General features: G+C 54.4%; 1 protein-coding gene across 1 annotated transcript; it reads right to left on the minus strand.

Moving 5' to 3' along the window:
* Positions 1 to 18,745: 18,745 nt before the first annotated feature.
* Positions 18,746 to 19,974, minus strand: LOC120687524. Its single transcript, XM_039969539.1, has one exon. The coding sequence runs from the start codon at positions 19,860 to 19,862 to the stop codon at positions 18,924 to 18,926; it is 939 nt and encodes a 312-aa protein (XP_039825473.1). The 5' UTR covers positions 19,863 to 19,974; the 3' UTR covers positions 18,746 to 18,923.
* Positions 19,975 to 20,634: the final 660 nt, after the last annotated feature.

Genomic DNA, 20,634 nt, shown 5'->3' on the forward strand with positions numbered 1-20,634 from the left:
CACGGTCATGGCCAATCGCATGACAAATTTACATCTCGTAACATTGCCTTACGAGATGGCCGTGATTGCAATCACACGGCGGGAAGTCTGCACTCCATATCAGGCGGCAGATAGCGACAGGCTCATTTGAATGGAGCCTTATCACCTCCTCGTATGCTCATCATACGAGACCCGCGCACGTTTGAAACACGTGGGCTATTCTAAAGGACTATCAAGAATGCTTACCTTACTTACCTTATCGTAGATGCGTCGTTACAATATTAAATAAAAGTTATGCAAGAAATTAAGTTTTGACATAAATGTAATGTGCTGTAAGTTAGTTGATATTATATAGAACCACCTGATATAACACAAACTATATATATAGGGCTTACGAACTAATCTCTCTTAATCCCTTAAGCGCACAGAAATGTATTTTTCTAAAACTCATTTCTAATTTTGGAAATACTAAAAATAATCATGCTAGTACCCTCCCGGGTGCATTTCAGCTCTGATACCAGCTGAGACAGAACCGCCAAGTTAAACGGCTTAATTAAGCGTAATGACCATCATTTGAATGCATCAGGCACATTATCTTAATTAAGTGTAACCTGACAGTCTGTTTCCAACCCACAAGCCGATCAAAACACACCAGAAGTCTCGCGCGACGGCGAGCACAGACGATACCAGCATAATATAATTTCACAAAAATAGATAATAACATAAATATTTACAAAATAGCTTTAAATTTAGAATTTACATAAAATAAATGACAGCAGCGGAAGAGAATATGACCTGAGAGAAAGAAATTTGATTGAGAACCAATAAAACAAAGCGATAACTATGAACACGTGAGGACATCACATCGAGTCCACTGATGCGAATCCTGGTTAGCTTCTATACCTGAAACAGGGTAAACAACAAACCCTGAGTATACTAATACTCAGCAAGACTTACCCGACTATGGGTATACATAGCCTACTAGCTAGACATGCACGGCTTTCTGGCTGTGGTTATTTTGCGGAAAAGCATATAAGAGTGAGTCCTTACTTTCAATATTTTAGCTCAAGATTAGGAATGGTTACCTATTTTCTACGATTTGCATTTCTATACCAACCAATGTGGAAAAACAATTGATTAGGTACCACTATACTGATCATTTCATTCCCTTCCATATTCTTACTACGATGTGACTCGGAGATCAAGGTGCTCATGTCCGAGAGCGACTGACGGCGAATCGATCCGATTTAACCTTGCAAGGTGAACCTAACCAACACGGCACATATTTGCCCCGTCGGACAATACGAACCAACCATTCCCCTCCCCGCCTCGAACTACAGAACCGCCCCACCTGCATATAGTCAACCGAGCCCTACGAGAGACCACCAAAAGTAAACATATGCATCCCAATTCTCCGCGGCCACTCGACTGCCCTAAGGGGTGGGTAGAAGTTCTGTACTTTCGAAACAAGGCAGTACTCGGCTTACCGGTTTCGACTACCTCCTACTCCCGGCATGCAGTTAGTACAATTCAAACATGATCAGCAGGGCCAATAACGGTACGGTCCTCAATCGACACAGACGGGGCTAAGACACCCAAGAACCCTGTCCTATTGTCATACCTATATATCATCATCATTCCCCGCCCGGTCTCTTATTTCCATGTCAATTTCAACAACTCAGGTACTGTATATAAGTATATAACCTATATCTCGCGAGTAACCCGAAATTACTCGACTTCTAAGTATCCTATATCTTGCGAGTGCAAAAAGTCACTCGTCTTCTATCGAGAAGTATTAAGCATAGCATTTCTATCGTTCTATACATGCTAGTATTGTCGTGGGCTTTTTGGGGGTACCTACAGCCGGGTGGCGGAACGCACCGGCCTTTTCCCCGTGGGGGAGTACTCGGGGAAGTGCTAAGCTATTAGACTGATCTAGCTTCGGGGCAAGAACGCAAGAGCACACGAATTTAGAGTGGTTCGGGCCGCCGGAGCGTAATACCCTGCATCCACTGTGAGATAAATTGCTCCTAGTATGAATGAGTCTATCCTCTGCTTCCCAGTCCTCCTTTGGACTTGCCCCCTTCACTAACGGGCATCCCCCTTTTATAGAGCAAGGAGAGCGCGTACACAGGCGTTGGACACCGACAAGTGGGCCCAACAAGGATGTATACCTTACTAAAAAGATATTAATGGCACTACAGTGGTGGAGCATCTCTTGCCAGATACACTTCATCGTCCTGTAGACTCCCTGTCCGAGGGGGGTCTCCTCCTGTCTTATCGGCGAGGCACCCGTTGAGGCAGTATAGGTTGCGGCGTAGACTGTTGGGTCTATCGTGTAGGCGTTATGATACTCTGTCGCCGAGTTGTCGTGTCTAACTGGTGTAGCAGACTGACGTGCGTGGCGTGAGCGGCGCCAGCGGCTGTACTGTGCTCCTTGGGTTCTGCTGTGGCAGAGCGCACTCAATACCTCCCGCATTGAATGCGGTAGGTGGGCAAGTCTTCCCGAGGAAGCTTGGCAGCCGCTCGTGTACCTGCGCCCGCGGACACGCGGCGGCTCTGGACCCCCAGGCGGGGTGTCTGTTCCCTCCCTGCCGAGGGGTCCGGATAGTATATGGGGGTTCGGGACCCGTGGGAGGTCCGGGCCCGTTGACTGAGCGCTCCCTTCTCCGGGACACGTGGCATCACCGGACCCTTCCCAAGCGGAGAGCGGGTCCGGGACCGTTTGCCGGGAGAGTAGGGCTCCGGACTACAGGGGTCCGGCTGCTTGGCCGCCAGGGCGTAGTTAAGGACAACTATGAGACCCTTGCCTAGGCATAGCAAGAGGGGGTACCCCAGACCTGGGGTACCGACAATGGCCCCCGGGCCCACCTCAGGAGAGGTACGAACCCGCAGGTGGGGCCATTGTCATGACGCAATCCTGATTGCGTTGGCGTGCCCATGTCGAGAGCGGGTGCTCCGGACCCCTTCAAGGCCGTAGCACTTGTCGCCAGGTTCAGGTACTAGAGTGCTCTCCATAGGGCGGCGAAGGTGCAGGCTTAGGGTACGGAACCGAGCTAAGCGGACCTCGAACTGCCCAAGGAGCAAGCACTACTTCTCCGGACCCGGCTTCAGGCGACCGTGGCGAGCGGTCTCCGCCGAAGCGGGCCACCGGAGTGGACTTGGAGCGACCGTGGCGAGCGGTCTCCACCGGAGCGGGCCACCGGAGTGGACTTGGGTCGACCGTGGCGAGCGGTCTCCGCCGGAGCGGGCCACCGGAGTGGACTTGGGTCGACCGTGGCGAGCGGTCTCCGCCGGAGCGGGCCACCGGAGTGGACTTGGGTCGACCGTGGCGAGCGGTCTCCGCCGGAGCGGGCCACCAGAGTGGACTTGGGGTGTTGCTGATGATCCCATGAGTTACGCCATCGGACCTCGCAGCAAGATGTCGGAAACCAGGCTTTATACTAGAAAGGAGCCCGGGACCTCTAGGGACAGCAGCCTCGGATACTAGGGAACTCGTAACAGGGTAGTGAAGTACGTAGGCTTAGGGTACATTACCAGGCTAAGCTACGCGGAGCTTCTCTACCCTAGGATACGGCACCACTTCTCCTAAGCAGGTCCCTAGGGGTCCGAACTGCGTTCCAGCTAGAAGGGGTGTCCCCACCTGACCACAAGCCAGCAGCTCAATTTGGATCGTTAGCAACAAGGAAAAGACTCCGTACGGAAGAAAGAAACATGCAAGCTAACCGGAGAAGTGCTATTAGGTTAATGTAAAGATAAGATAGTGTCGGTACTCCAGGACTGGGGTACCCCCTCTTGCTGCGTCTAGGCAAGAGCCTTGTAGTTATCCTTAACTACGTCCAGCAGCCGGACCCCTGCGGTCCGGAGCCCTGCTCACCCAACAGCGGTCCCGGACCCGTCCCCTGGTTGGGAAAGGTCCGGGAGCACCACGTGTCCCGGGAAAAGCTGGCGGTCAGCCCGAACGGCTGGAAGTCCGGACCTCCCGAAGAGGACCGGATCCCCAGGGAATCCCGGACCCCCCATAGGGTCCGGGACCCCATGTATAGTAACCGGACCCCTCTCCAAGGAAAGGACTCGTCACCCCGCCTCGGGGTGGTCCGGGGCCACCACGTGTCAATAGGCCCAGACACGTATATAAGGCCGCTTGGTCTCCTTATTAAGGCTCACCTACCGCGGCATTCATTATGCCAGGAGGACGTCCGCATTAATGTAGCAGAAGCCGAGGCGATACTTTGACCAGGGGACACTATTGATCGCATATTACCAAGATAGTGGAGCTGCTGGCGCCGCCCACGCCGCGCCTGCCAGTCTGCCATAACAGATGGATACGACGGCTCGGCTTCACCCATTATGACGCCTACATAATAGCCTCCACAGGCCACGCCGCAAGCTACGCTCCCCCAACGGACACCTTGGTGACGGGACAAGAAAAGACCACCTTTCGTCATAGCGCTAGCAGGGCGTGGGAGCGTATCGGAGGAAAGATTCATAACCACTGTAGCCATCTAAATACTCTGCACAGTATGCTGCGCAGTCACGTTGGGCCCACTTGTCGGGGCCCCAACGTCCTATGTATCCGCCCCCTTGGTCTATAAAAGGGGGCGCCCGCTAGAAGGAAAACTCAGGCTGGGTGAGAGCCAAGGCCCGGCAGAGGATAGATTCATACACAACAGAGATCAAAACTTCTCCCAGTGGATGTAGGGTATTACACTCCGGCGGCCCGAACCACTCTAGATCGTGTGTTCTTGTGTGCTTATCTCAGAGCTAGATCAGCCCAATCGCCTAGTACCTTCCCGAGCACTCCCTCTCTGGGAATAGGCGGGTGCGTTCCGCCACCCGGCTGTGGGTACCCTAGAAATCCCACGACATTTTGGCGCCGTCCGTGGGGAGGATCAGGCGCTGGCTGGATCTTCAGGCTTCTGGGGCCGTGTTCATCCTCTGCAACGACGAATGAGAAGATGAAGAGAGGCATGGTGGCACCTACGCCGCATGTTACTACGCTGTGGCACCAGCGCCCTCGGTGCGACGGTGCACGGCAGCGGCGCCTGCTGTGCGTCGCCACTGCGACGCCTCAGAGCCGGCACGGTGGTGCGCGGAGGCGACGCCTGTTGCGTGCCGCCCCGCGCCATCCCAGTGTCGGCTCAAGGTTTTCTCTCAAGCAACGGCCATGCTTCCTCTCCGGCGGCATGACGTCGGTTCAAGGCTTTCTCTCAACATGGAGCCCGGAGCCGACGGCCATCCCGGAGGAAGTTGGCCGTGTCGTCCTGCCGTCGCCAGCACCGGAGAGCCGCCTCAGCGTAGCTTGGTGCTGCTGCAGACAGGGCCCCGCCGCCAGGCGCGGGGGCCCCTGGCGCTAGCACCAAGGACAAGCCGGCGAACGACCGCACCTCTCCGCGCTTCACGCCGGTCCTTCTGCTGCGCAAGGGCGTCTGGTTTCCATCGACAGACGGCGGCGGCGGCAGGGGGCCTCTCCCACTCAAAACCAAAGAATTTGTCTCATGCTACCTAAGCATATGACAGCTCTTAGGCAAGGAGTGGCCCCCCGAGCTCCCGAGGTGATGCTGGATGATGCAGTTCAGGCACATCCAGGGCGCCTTCACCTCTGACGACCATGAAGAACCCCGGAGTAGTGATACCACTCCCAATCAAGAGAAGAACATGCTGTATAGAATGCAGCCGAAGGTTACTCCTAAAATAGGGCTGGGAAAATTCCTCCTTTGTAATAACGTGGCACCTACGTGTGAGTCCAGAGCGGTCAAGGTCCGAACTTGTAAACCCGACCTCTGGCCCTATCGCACAAACAGGCAAGCTACGGTCCGGAGCGGTAGAGGTCCGACCTCGTAATCCCGACCTCTGATGTATACCGTGACAACCACAATAATAAAGGAGATCTTTCTCAGTTTTATCTAGGCTCCACCTTGATTACATTTATTCGCCTTGGTTTAGCTTCTCTTTCCTCTAAAACGGAATCTTCCTATTATTGCTAACACTCCAAGATAAGTTGCTGGCTTGTGGCCAGGTGGGGACACCCCTTCAAGCTGGAAGGCAGTTCGGACCCCTAAGGACCTGGTCCGGAGAAGTAGTACTCGTATCCTGGGGTAGAGAAGCTCCGCGTAGCTTAGCCTGGTAATGTACCCTAAGTTTACGTACTTCACTACCCTGTTATAAGTACTCTAGTATCCGAGAACTGCTGTCTTTAGAGGTCCCGAGCTCCCTTCTAGTATAAGGCATGGTTTCTCGCACCTAGGTTTCTCGCACCTTACTCTCAGATCCGGTGATATATTTCATCGGATCATCAGCAACGACTCAAGTCCACCCCGGTGGCCTGCTCCGGCGGAGGCCGCTCGCCAAGGTCGACTCAAGTCCACTCCGGTGGCCCACTCCGGCGGAGGCCGCTCGCCACGGTCGACTCAAGTCCACTCCGGTGGCCCGCTCCGGCGGAGGCCGCTCGCCACGGTCGACTCAAGTCCACTCCGGTGGCCTGCTCCGGCGGAGGCCGCTCGCCACGGTCGACTCAAGTCCACTCCGGTGGCCCGCTCCGGCAGAGGCCGCTCGCCACGGTCGACTCAAGTTCACTCCGGTGGCCCGCTCTGGCGGAGGCCGCTCGCCACGGTCGACTCAAGTCCACTCCGGTGGCCCGCTCCGGCGGAGGCCGCTCGCCACGGTCGACTCAAGTCCACTCCGGTGGCCCGCTCCGGCGGAGACCGCTCGCCACGGTCGCCTAGAGCCAGGTCCGGGAGGTGGTGCATGCTCCCTGAGCGATCCGAGGTCTGTGTAGCCGCTTAGCTTGGTTCCGCACCCTAAGCCTACACCTTCGTCGCCCTGTGGAGAGCACTCAAGAGCCTGAACCTGGCAACCGGTGTACCGGCCTCAGGGTCCGGAGCACCCGCTCTTTGTATAAGCATACCGACGCAATCAAGTTTGCGTGGAAACACATCTCGTTAGTGGCCCCACCCGCGGGTTCGTGCCTCTCCCGAGGTGGGCCCGGGGGCCACTATCGGTACTCTAGGACTGGGGTACCCCCTCTTGCTGCGTCTAGGCAAGAGCCTTGTAGTTATCCTTAACTACGTCCAGCAGCCGGACCCCTGCGGTCCGGAGCCCTGCTCACCCAACAGTGGTCCCGGACCCGTCCCCTGGTTGGGAAAGGTCCGGGAGCACCACATGTCCCGGGAAAAGCTAGCGGTCAGCCCGAACGGCTGGAAGCTCCAGACCTCCCGAAGAGGACCGGATCCCCAGGGAATCCCGGACCCCCCATGGGGTCCGGGACCCCATGTATAGTAACCGGACCCCTCTCCAAGGAAAGGACTCGTCACCCCGCCTCGGGGTGGTCCGGGGCCACCACGTGTCAACAGGCCCAGACACGTATATAAGGCCGCTTGGTCTACTTATTAAGGCTCACCTACCGCGGCATTCATTACGCCAGGAGGACGTCCGCATTAATGTAGCAGAAGCCGAGGCGATACTTTGACCAGGGGACACTATTGATCGCATATTGCCAAGATAGTGGAGCTGCTGGCGCCGCCCACGCCGCGCCTGCCAGTCTGCCATAACAGATGGATACGACGGCTCGGCTTCACCCATTATGACGCCTACATAATAGCCTCCACAGGCCACGCCGCAAGCTACGCTCCCCCAACGGACACCTTGGTGACGGGACAAGAGAAGACCACCTTTCGTCATAGCGCTAGCAGGGCGTGGGAGCGTATCGGAGGAAAGATTCATAACCACTGTAGCCATCTAAATACTCTGCGCAGTATGCTGCGCAGTCACGTTGGGCCCACTTGTCGGGGCCCCAACGTCCTATGTATCCGCCCCCTTGGTCTATAAAAGGGGGCGCCCGCTAGAAGGAAAACTCAGGCTGGGTGAGAGCCAAGGCCCGGCAGAGGATAGATTCATACACAACAGAGATCAAAACTTCTCCCAGTGGACGTAGGGTATTACGCTCTGGCGGCCCGAACCACTCTAGATCGTGTGTTCTTGTGTGCTTATCTCAGAGCTAGATCAGCCCAATCGCCTAGTACCTTCCCGAGCACTCCCTCTCTAGGAATAGGCGGGTGCGTTCCGCCACCCGGCTGTGGGTACCCTAGAAATCCCACGACAGATAGAACTGAAAGTAAATCTCATTCATTACTTGATTAGTGGTGTACATCAGAGGCCGGGATTACGAGGGCGGACCTCTACCGCTCTGGACCACTTGCTGGTGTCGCCTGTTTGTGCGATGAAGCCAGAGGTCGGGTTTACAAGGGCGGACCTTTACCGCACTGGACCACACGTAGGCACCATATTATTTTGAAGGAGAAAAACACGCTCAATCCTATCTAGTGATAACCTACAGCTATCGCCCCGTAAGGCATGCATGTTGCTGGCCGTAGTGGAGCCGCCGTCTTGGAGGCTCTCCTGAGTCGTTGGGGCGATGGCGCCCTGGACGTGCTTGTACAGCATCATCCAGCATTACCTCGGGAGCTTACAGGGCTCCTCCCAAAACAAGAACTGTCCTACGCTCAGATAGCATGAGAACAAATTCTTTGGCTTTGAATGGGAGTGGCCCTGCCGTTGCCAGCTGTCGCCGTCTGCCGTCGGAAGCCGGCCCGACGACCGCTCATCACGAGCTGGGTGCTCGTTTGAATGAGCACGGAGCGTGTAGAAGGGCGGTCGTTCGCTGGCTCGACCTTGGTGCTGGCGTTGGGCCCCCGGGCCTGGTGGCGGGGTCCTGTCTACAGCAGCACCGAGAGAGACTCGGCCCTAGGGAGGGAGGAGTCCACGGTCAACTTCCCCCGGGCGACAGTGGTTGGCTCCAGGCTTCGTGTTGAGAGAAAGCCTTGAGCCGACATCATGCCGCCGCCGGGGAACCCTGGCGGTCGCTTGAGAGAAAATCTTGAGCCGACGCAGAGGTGTTGTAGGGTGACGCACAGCGGGTATCTCCGCTGCGCGCCGCCGCGCCGGCCTTGAGGTGTCGCAGTGGCGACGCATAGCAGGCGCCGCTGCCGTGCACCGCCGCACCGAGGGCGCTGGTGCCTCAGCGCAGTGACATGCGGCGTAGGTGCCGCCATGCCTCTCTTCATCTTCTCGCTGCCGTTGCAGAGGATGAGCTCAACCTTAAAAGTTTGGAGATCTAGCCAACGCCTGCATCTCCCTCACGGACGGCGCCAAATGTCGTGGGCTTTTTGGGGGTACCCACAGCCGGGTGGCGGAACGCACCCGCCTTTTCCCCGAGGGGGAGTACTCGGGGAAGTGCTAAGCTATTAGGCTGATCTAGCTTCGAGGCAAGAACGCAAGAGCACACGGATTTAAAGTGGTTCGGGCCGCCGGAGCGTAATACCCTACATCCACTGTGAGATGAATTGCTCTTAGTATGAATGAGTCTATCCTCTGCTTCCCAGTCCTCCTTTGGACTTGCCCCCTTCACTAACGGGCGTCCCCCTTTTATAGAGCAAGGAGAGCGTGTACACAGTCGTTGGACCCCGACAGGTGGGCCCAACAAGGATTTATACCTTACTAAAAAGATATTAATGGCACTACAGTGGTGGAGCATCTCTTGCCAGATACGCTTCATCGTCCTGTAGACTCCCTGTCCGAGGGGGGTCTCCTCCTGTCTTATCGGCGAGGCGCCCGTTGAGGCAGTATAGGTTGCGGCGTAGACTGTTGGGTCTACCGTGTAGGCGTTATGATACTCCGTCGCCGAGTTGTCGTGTCTAACTGGTGTAGCAGACTGACGTGCGTGGCGTGAGCGGCGCCAGCGGCTGTACTGTGCTCCTTGGGTTCTGCTGTGGCAGAGCGCACTCAATACCTCCCGCATTGAATGCGGTAGGTGGGCAAGTCTTCCCGAGGAAGCTTGGCAGCCGCTCGTGTACCTGCGCCCGCGGACATGCGGCGGCTCCGGACCCCCAGGCGGGGTGTCTGTTCCCTCCCTGCCGAGGGGTCCGGATAGTATATGGGGGTTCGGGACCCCGTGGGAGGTCCGGGCCCGTTGACTGAGCGCTCCCTTCTCCGGGACACGTGGCATCATCGGACCCTTCCCAAGCGGAGAGCGGGTCCGGGACCGTTTGCCGGGAGAGTAGGGGTCCGGCTGCTCGGCCGCCATGGCGTAGTTAAGGACAACTACGAGACCCTTGTCTAGGCATAGCAAGAGGGGGTACCCAGACCTGGGGTACCGACAAGTATAATTCAGGGAAACCTAGGGATCATGCAACTAGGGTTTCAATCAACTCCTGAAACGTAATGCATAAGTAATAAATACATATATAGATGTCATAATTTCAAATAATAGAATGTGCACCGGGGCTTGCCTTAATTGCAGGTTAAGTTAGTTTGCTTGACGCCGAGCTTGATCCATGGCGATTCCACCTGGGTGAACTCCAGATTGATCAACCGCAACTTCGTGAACGATAAGTGCATATTCCGGCTCTACATGAATGATAAAATGCTATGCATGAGTGCAATGGATGAATGCATGCATTTATGAAATAAACATAAACTACACAGTGAAGTGCGATGACTACTCGATAACCAACCGTTAGGGCAGTCGGTTACCGAACCACTAACTATTTACTAAACCACTATAAGAGGCAACACTAGTATATCTACTAACAACAAGAAAACTATTTTAATTAACTATGTCCTAATTAAATTCAACTAGTTTATCAAGCATAAAATAATTATTAGCAACTAACTAAATTATTTTGGCATGAACCCCAAAAATATGTTTTTAATACAAACTACCTAAATTCACCATGAGCAAAATAGATTTACTAAAGTAGATCATGAGTACATTCTAGTGATGAGCAAAATCGAGCATGAAACAGCTACTAATACAGTGTTCTAATTTAAATTAACAAGATTTTTCTTACATATAATTTATTCCTTAATTTATAGATATACTAAGATATGGAGAACCCAATTAACATATCAAACTATGTTTTCTGGACATAAAATTTTTATAGTGGACTACACATGCATAAAATGAAGTACCGCAAAAATTTCATAATTTTTGGACTAGCAGATTTGCAGAAATTAATTAATTAAGCCTAAACACCATTTAAATTTTTGCTAGGGTAAAAAGATCATTTTGCAAGAATTAATATTTTTCCCTTATAGATACAGATGTAACCACTCTAACAAAACTAATTTTGTATTTTTACTATTTTTCTTTGATTTATTATGCAGTCTATAATTTTCGTTAAATGAATAAAAGTCAGAAAATCTTACCCACCGGTAAGACAGGTCACGGCCGGACCATGGCCGGCGGCGAGGACGTCCGGCGACGGGGCATGGTGGCGCGGCGGCTAGCACAATCGGGTGGCGTCGATTGGAGAAGCAAGCAAATAAGGAAATGATTATTCTTGAGCTACTGTTCGGTGAAGGAAAGGCGGCTGCTGCTGTTGCACATCTTGGTGGAGTAAAAGAAATAAGAGATCGAGAGTGGGAGCTCCCCTGGTGCTCGCGGTGGACAAGGAAATCAGACGAGATAGAAAGCAGGGTGCATGTGAGTGGGAGACTGTGTGCATGTGTGCTGGGAGTGAGACGTGTGAGAGTTAATGTTGTGTTGTGTGTGTACGTGAGTGTGCAGGGAGTGAGAGAGAGAAGAGAGTGTGACCGATAGAGAGAGAATATCAGAGGAGGAAGGGTGCGCTTGGCTTGCTGGATTGCTCACGCAGAGGAGGGGAAAAGAATGGAGGGAGCTGCCGTTTGCTTGCTGCGGTGGAGGGAGGAACAGAGAAGAGTGGAGCAGGGTGCATGGCACGGGAGAGAGAGAAAATAAATAAATGCTGCTGCTGGCGTCTTAGTAGAGGATAAGGCCGCGCAGAAGGGAGCGAGGCGTCGGGATGAGCACGGCAGAGCGATCAGCAGCGTGGCGATGCTTCGAGGGAGGAGACGTGCTGGCCAGGTAGGTTTCCGGGGGGATAGTGAGGAGGATGACAGGTGGGGTCGATGAACAGTGACCGCAAGGAAATATCTACTCCAAACAACGTTACTTTGAATTAAACCAAGACTTCACCATGTCATGATTTAGATGCCTAAACAAAAATTTGAATTTGGTTCTTTTTGGAACTTGTTCAAGGATAATAGATATGTCAATTTGGTATTCAAAATAAATTTTTAACATCAATTTGCTACTTTTCATGTTTATTCATTTTTTAATATTACGTAACTGTGGAATTACATAACTCTTACTAGGAAACATTTTAAAAGAAAATTCACATCACATGTATTAAAATGCTAGAAAAAATTGTTTAATAGCTTTATACATGAACGGTTAGTGCTAATGATCATGTTAAGCAAGTGATTAACACTTGGGGTGTTACAGCTGGTGCTGATTTGATGTGAGAGAAAAGCACTACTGGTTGGTTGGCTGACAAGGTAGTCCAACAGAGTCATATATGACTTCCGAATTCAGTTGCAGTGTGTCACCTAAACATGTGAAGCCAAATTATATATATGTGTGAAAGTAAAAGGTACAATGACTGCGGTGAACACAAAGGAACCGACACGATCCTCATCTCGAAGAACAAGGGCAATGAAGATGAGGACAACTATCTCTGAATTCAGTTGCAGTGTGTCACCTAAACATGTGAAGCCAAATTATATATATATATATGTGTGTGTGTGACAGTAAAAGGTACCGTGACTGCCGTGAACACAAGGAAACCGGCACGATCCTCATCTCGAAGTACAAGGACAATGAAGATAAGGACAACTATGAAACCAAAATTTGCAGGAGCCCAAAATTGTGGTTTAATTCAAGATCGCACGAATCTGACCACAGGAACGATCTCCGTCGGAAAAATCAATGTTGAAATTAAAAGCTTTTCTTAAACCAAAGGCCTCTTCATAAGAGTTAAAAGGCTTTTACTACCAACCAGACTTGTCAACAGTGACTAGACTTATCAACGATTACTAGACTAGACTCGGTTTGAAACGACGACTGCTTGACTGGTATCTGCTGGGCTGTGTTTCTCGCGATCGGATTGCATGGACTAGAGAAGCTTTAAATCTTGTTCCAATGCAACAGAGAACAACATCACTTTATGGAGCTTTTTTAGGCCCCAGCTTTGTGGCGAATGCTCGAACACTGGTGATAGAAGAGCAGCACTGCTGCCACTACCAGAAAACGATAGTTCGTCGTGTGCCTAGATTTTCGCCATGCGCAAATCCAAGGGCACACGACGAACAGATCCTTTACCGTGCGCCAGGAACACGGCATTGTCGTGTGCTTCAACAAAAGCACATGGCGAAAATAGTTGTTTGCCGTGTGCTAAATGCCGGCACGCGGCGAACAACTGTCACGTGCGCGTCCACCCCCGGACGTTAACGCGGCACAACGCCGTTCAAGATTGCCGTGTCCGTGTGCTGGGGTCGGGCACGCGCCGTGTGCTGGGGTCGGGCACGCGCAGCACACGGCAAATATGGAGTTTTACTGTGTGTCCTCCTTTGGCACACGGCAAAAAATAACTCTTCGCTGTGTACACTGTAGTATGTAGTATGTTACAGGATCGCCGCGGCTATAGATTTTCAAATGGGTCGGGCCCGATGGGCGGCCCGAGGCACGGCCCTAAAAAGCTCGGCCCTAGGCACGGCAGATCGGGCCGTGGGCTGGCCCAGCCCGATGGGCCCCCGGCCCATAGTGCCGGCCCGAAGCACGGCACGATTTTGGGCCGGCACGATGGCGGCCTGGTAAAAACCCATCTAGTATCACCATCTACCAGCCCATGGCCTATTAAAAGAGAAACTCTAACATTATTCTCTCTCAGTTCTCCTCCACTCCCTCTCTCCAGCCGTCCGCCCGCACGCCCCTTCTCCTCAGCTCGCCGACTGCAGCGGCGCAAGCTGCCCCCGGCCCCTGCCCCTCTCTCTCTCAGTCTTGCTCCCTCTCTCTCCACTGCTCGGTGCCAGCCCCCCTCTCCTCCCTCCTCCCTCACCGGGAGGCGCCGCCCCCTCCTCCTCCCTTCTCCCTCGCCGGGAAGACAGCGGCAAATCTAGCGCCCTCGAGGCCCCGACGCAGGTGCGGGCCGGATCCCTGCAGTGGCCAGAATCCATGGCCGAGCTACTGCGGCATCGAGTTCGATGGCCTCGAGCTCCGCCGTGCCAAGCTTGACCGGATCTGCTGCATTGGCTCCTCCGCCCCTCCATCCTCCCTCCTTGCGCGGCGGCGGCGGGGCGGGCCAGCGCGCAGCGGCGAGGCGGAGCTACTCGGCTCTGCCCTGCTCCCTCCGCCGCCCCAAAGCCTTGCCGGCCAAGCACGATGGGCCGGCCATGGCATGATGGGCCGGCCCGGCACGAAAAAGAGGCCTTAGTGCCGGGCCTGGACCGTCAGTAAGGCACGACGCCCGACACGGCCCGGCACGAAGAATTTATCGGGCCTGATAGTGTCAGGCCGCTTCGGGCCGAGCCACATCGGGCTAGGGCCGGGCTAGTCCGGGCGGCCCATTTGGAAATCTATAGCTGTGGCTTCATTTTGACATGACTGGTACCAACCCGCCGGCTGCCATTCGTGTTTCCTGGCTCTTGCCTGTGGGCTTCCTCCATGAAGTACAGATGTTCGATCGTGGGTAGGGATGGCAACGGGGCTATCCCCGCCGGGGATCAGCCGATCGTTCTGCCCCCCGCCTGCTCGAGAATCTCCCATTCCCCGTCCCCGCTACTGCTCACGGGGGCAAAATATCCCCGTCCCCGTCCCCGACGGGGATAGCAGACCCGATGGGGACCCTGTCCCCAAATAATCCCCGGCCGCAGCCGCAAAGAGGTCCTCTGTCGCAGGCCTGCAGTCCTCGCACCCTCTGAGCGCACGCATGGCCGCTGCAGTCCTTGCGCCCGTCGACGGCGCAGCTGCGCCCCACCGACATCGTTGTCCTCGCGTCCGCGGCTGGCGTCACTGCTGCTCCCCCAAAGCAAGCGTGGTCGCGTGCTCGTCGGCTCAGAGCAGCACTGCATTAATGACAGATTTGGCGATGGCATGCGGGCTGCACCGGGCTTCGATGGTGAATCCAGTAGCTGCGGCAGCGACACTCACCGGCGACGGCAGGCGGACTGCGGCCTGCGGCAAATCCACAAGCGCGCTGGCGCCGCGCGCAGAGAGGGCCAGAGGGTGTGGTGCCACCTGGGTGAGGACTGGAGAGGAGGCGCACAACAGCTTCGTGGGTGGAGACGATTGAGAGAGACACTGAGGGAGAGAGACTGAGAGAGAGAGAGAGCTGGACGGCGGCGCCTGCTGGAGATGGGAGAAGAGAGAAATGAGATAGGGTTACAACGCTGGTTTTATACGGTGTTTATGGGCCTGGGCTTTGTTTCAGTGGCCGGTGGGCTTCTTTGGTGTTGCTGCCGGGGTCCCCGACGGGTAACAGGGACGAGGGACACAAGGAACGTTCCTGTCCCTGGTTCACCCGACGGGGATAATATTTGGTCCGTTAAGATCCCCACGGGGACTAAAAATACCCCATTTACATCCCCTAATGGATGAAATCCCCGTCGGGGATCGGGGGCCGTTGCCATCCCTAATCGTGGGCCAGAGAAAGAATCAAACTCTCTCTGTGTTTTCTCCATTATTTGGAGAGCGGAAAGGATCAAAACTCCTGGAGGTGCTCCACTTGATCAAACTGCAGGAGCACATGATAAAATTGCTTGGCGACAGTGAAACTAGTGATTCCATACATGTCACAAGAGACGAGACGATGACGTGCTGAAAGAAAGAGAACATACGGGCATTCTCTGAATCTGCCGCTGATAATAATGGAAGCCAGATCAAGGAGAAGAAACGCGGAGAAGGAAAGTGATGGTGTGCTGGCCGCCGGTAGAGATAACGTGAATGCGCTCCGGATCTGCTTGTTGCCGGCTGCCTGCCTGCCTGCCTGCCTGTGATTTTATAGTTTCATGCATTCAGGGGCTTGGTCTTGCATCTCTCCACTGAAATGATGTCCTCGATCGTACGTTGTGTCGCCGGGTCGCAGAGCCCACCACGGAGGATTGAAAAACGGGGCCCTGGTATGGGAACGAGGCTCCGCTGCAGTTGGCAGCCGTGCAGTTGAGTCATTGCGTGTGGGGCCTGCACGCGTGGGGGTCTACGTGGCAGTGACCCAACTGCAGGGGAGGTAACTGCAGCGGATCCGGTTGCCTGGTATGGCGTCTTGGGCCTGCTGGACAGCGCGCCCCATTTCTTCAGCAGTTTCAGCTTCTCTTCTTTTTTTTTCCGAAGCAGTTTGAGTTTTTCGAGTTTCGACAATGCAGTGCAGCAGGACTACAAACAAAACAAGCAAAGATCAAGGATTCCCTCGATCCCAAAGTGCGTGTCCTTGAGCCATATCCGTTACTGCACTAAGTCAAGTGCATCCACCACATGTACGTGCGGCGCGCAGTGTGCTCCGGAGTCGCCGTCCCCATCCATCGTTGTATCCATGGCCACCCCACGTCCCCACCCCCCAAAGCTCCACTACCAACGTTCATCACGTGCCGAAAATGCCATCGGCTTTGGATCCGCCCCGCGCGGTGCGGATCCAGGTGGGCCGAGCATCAAAGGCCCCCGAAAAAGTTGGAGAGCGACTGGCCCCGTTCCAACCAGGCCCGTCCACTCACGTGGGGGCCCAAAAGCACTACGAAAGCAGAGAAAAAAGAACGGGATCATCCAAGCACAAAGCGCGAGTGGTGACATATTATCTGCTATAAGAAAAAAAATGTTCGGTTCTCTCTTTCACCAGTCACCACTTTTTAATTATTCACTCTTCCTTTTTATCCACATTTATGTCTCGTCAACCTGACAAACTGATTCGCAAGGAACTTGAAAGATCGCTCCTGACCTTCTCCACATTAGGCCCCGTTTAGTTTCCAAACAAATTCTCATAGTACCTGTCACATCGAATTTTCGGACACATACATGAAGTATTAAATACAGTTGAACAAAATAACTAATTACACAGTTTAACTGATTACCCCGAGATGAATTTTTAAAACCTAATTAGCCTATAATTATATATTATTTGTCAAATAACAACGAAATGTGCTACAGTGTCAAAATCTAAACTTTTTCACAACTAAACACACCGTTATTTTATCGCACACTTGTCAGTTTGAAAAGCAAAGGAAATCACCAGCGGGCGATGCGGATGCAATCGAACAGGAATCCACCAGCTCTGTCGTACTCGGCAACCCTCTCTCCGCTGTCCGCGCTCGCCGGGCGCGTCCAGAATCGCAACCGAAGCCCCCCGATTCTCGGCAGCACAGGGAAGCCAGGGGCGGGCCCACTTGGTATGAATGTGTATTCATTGAATACCAATTATTTTTGCTAATCCATAGTATTTAAAGGTATAATCAAATGTATATGTGTGAACAATAGGTATAAAATAGCCATTTTGCTTTTGTGTTTTGAATTTTTTAATACACAGCCTTCAAATCCTGGGCCCGCCACTGAGGGAAGCGAATACAATACCAGCACGGGCGCGCACGAGCTCACGAACGGAGCACGCCATGCTAGCAGTTCCCAACCCACAGGACGCGGGCGTACCCGTACATACGTCCTGGACGGCAGGTCGCCGTCGTCAACAACTCGACACCACAGATGCCCAACCACCGAATGATCGATCGATCGGCATTAGATTCAGTCAGTCAATTCAGTCCAAGACGTACGCGCTCGCTGCTCCTACTCGTACTATTCGTGTACGCTCGTCGTGGTTCGACTCGGCTAGTTGCAAAAAATTTTGGAATTAACTACGTTCAAAAGATTCGTCTCGTAAATTACAAACAAACTGTGTAATTAGTTATTTTGTTTAGATATATTTAATACTTCATGCATGTATTTAAAGATTTGATGTGATGGAAAATTTTGTAAAATTTTGAAATTTTAGATGCAACTAAAATGCCTCGGATCTTCCCCGCGCGAACATGGGAGGTCGACGGATGCATCCAGATCGCCTCTCCCAATTATTTGCCGTCGCGCGATCGCGAGGAGGGGAACCCAATGATTCGATTCCCCGGGGGCCGGGGCCGAGTGCGTGCAAGCGAGCCAACCGCAGCGACCGCGCGCGCGCGCGAGCCGCTGAACTGTACTGCTAGATAATTGGTTTGGGTGGTTCGGTCAGGACTTCCTTTTCTTGTTGGCAATAGTGCTCAAACTGACGAGCCCGGTAACGGGTTGCTTTCGCCTTTTGAGCTTGTCCGGCTATCTCCGTGGCCGGGCCAGCTGATGGTTCAGCCGATCTGCAACTCTCAAACGAGGAGGTACAAGTCTGAATGTCTGATCTGACTGGCTGCTATCAGTACCAGCCCTAGCCTGTACAGTATGTATTCAGAAAACAGCGAGAATTATTGCATTTGCATGGACGAAAAAAGTCCGACAATCCGATATTTGCATGGAGTGAAAGTTACAGGCAGCTAGAGCAGCAGCAGATGTGAATTGTGATCATGCCAAAGTGACGTGCCATGAGACACACAGCCGGCAATCAGTTAGCTCAGGATCGTTCTGGCTTCTGGAGCTCTGGAAGAGTGGGAGCCTGGAACTCGCTGGCATCGGCGAGAGGGTGGGCGGGGTCGCACGGCGCCCGTGCATCTGACTGAGAAAGTGAAACGGCGACGGAGAGATGGCTCGCTCAAAGACAGTAGTAACGGTCGTCTTACGATTGGTTTCGCAGTTTCTCGAGCGTTGGAATGGAACGGCAACCTTGTCTTCACAACCCGGAAATACAATGTCGAGTTGAAGCAATGGTGCATTGCTCGCTTGCAAAAAGAAAAACGAAAATTTCAAACCTGCTTGGGCAATCGTGCAGAACAGCAGAAACAGAGGACGGGGAAATGGGCAAAGCGCAAAAGCCCAGAGTGTGCTTGTTTTCAGCTAACCGGAACTCCTCTCGCTTTACAATCCGGCGTATATTTACATCATTTACACACTGCAAACGAACGATCTAACGAACCAAAATGGAATCCCGGGCATTGATCCCTCGGGAATTTTCACTAGGGATAAGCTACTAGAACGTGGGTGTGAGCAGGTTGAGCAGGGAGACCCTGGCGCTCACGAGCGCGCGGTACAGCTCCTCGCAGGCGGCCTCGGCGGCGTCGACGCACGCCTCGAGCCCGCGCACCCTCCCCATGGCGGCCTTCCGCTCCTCCTCCTCCTCGTTGCACGAGTCCTCGAACGACACGGCCCGCCGCCGCCGGAGCAGGTCGGTCACCAGCCACATCGGGCTGGCGGGCGCGCGGGCCGGGGAGTAGGGCGTCGGCGTCCGCGGGGACGGCGCGGCGCTGGCGGCGGACTCGGCGGACGCGGTCGACACGCCGGCGAAGACCGCGGACGAGGCCGCGGACACGGCGGCCGTCGCAGCCGCGAAGGCGTCGGCGAGCGTGGCCTCGTCGGACTCGTCGTCGGGCGCCGCGCGGTGGGAGAGGTCCCGCGCGGCGGACGCCAGGCGGGACACCTCCCGCGCCGACCGCCGCTGCGCCCGCAGCGCGGCGGCGAGGCGGGTCCCGTCGCGCCGGCGCAGCGCGGCGTGCGTCTCGGCGAGGAGCTGCCTGAGCGCGACGAGCGACTCGCGGAAGCTCCCGTGGAGGTCGGCCAGGAGGAGGAGGTCGTCGAGGAGCTGCTCCGTCCAGGGGTGCCGCCGGAGCGCGTCGCGCGCCTGCGGGTGGTGGAGCAGGTCCGCGAGCCCCGCCAGGACGCGCCCCGCGCGGCCGGCGCCGTCGGCGACCCACGTGGGCCCCGTCCGCGCGGGCGCGTCGGCCCACGCCAGCAGCGCGCGCGCCGCGTCGTGCAGCGCCGCCGCCAGCGGGTGCAGGCGCACGGGGAGGCTGGTGGACCGCACCCGCAAGTACGACAGCTTCTTGGGCCGTGCGCAGTCCAGCAGGAACGACGGCGCCACCGACTTGGGCGACGCCAGCGAGGTGAGCGTCCGGCGGAACCCGACTGCCATCGCGCGCGCCTCTCTGCTCTGCTCCTCCTGCCTCTTGCTCTGCTCTTGGTCGAGAAGAAGAGGACGGCCGCTTGGCTTTGGGTGCGGTGGGGACTTTGGGTGGTGTGGTGGTGAGGTGGGGGGGAGGCGCCCGGTGTTTTATAAGGGGCGTATGGGTATCGTGAGTGTGACATGGGGTGGATACCCTGCGCGCGGGCGCGGTAGACTGGTAGGAGGGAGCGCAGCGGAGCCCGCACGGGTGGGTGTTGGCTGTGCGAGTGGGTGAGTGGAACACGTTTGACCGGGGCTTGCGGCTTGCCTCGGATGGAGTTCGTTGGCTTGAAGCCGAAGAAAGATGCTTGGCAAAGCCAGCTATCTTACTGGACAAGGGCCCTGTTTAGTTGCCTCCAAAATTCCAAAATTTTATAAGATTCTCCGTCACATCGAATTTTTTAACACATGCATGAAGTATTAAATCTACACGAAATAAAAAACTAATTGCATAGTTTGCTTGTAAATCACGAGACGAATCTAATGAGCCTAATTAATCTATAACAGGACAATAATTACCAAATACAAACAAAAATACTACATTGTTTTACACCCTAAAATTTTTGCAACTAAACACGGCGAAGATACCGCTACTCTGTACTCTCCCTACCTGGAGCTTGGAGTCTAGCCTTGGGGAAGTGGCGAAGTGCTGGAGCTGGAAAAGGGCAGCAGTGCTAAACAAGCTAAAATTACTGTTTGTGGTCGGTGAGGGTTGGTTTTCCACTTTGCTGTCGTGGAACAC

Source organism: Panicum virgatum, chromosome 9N (genome assembly GCF_016808335.1).
Source record: "Panicum virgatum strain AP13 chromosome 9N, P.virgatum_v5, whole genome shotgun sequence".
In the NCBI taxonomy this organism is placed as follows: Eukaryota; Viridiplantae; Streptophyta; class Magnoliopsida; order Poales; family Poaceae; genus Panicum; species Panicum virgatum.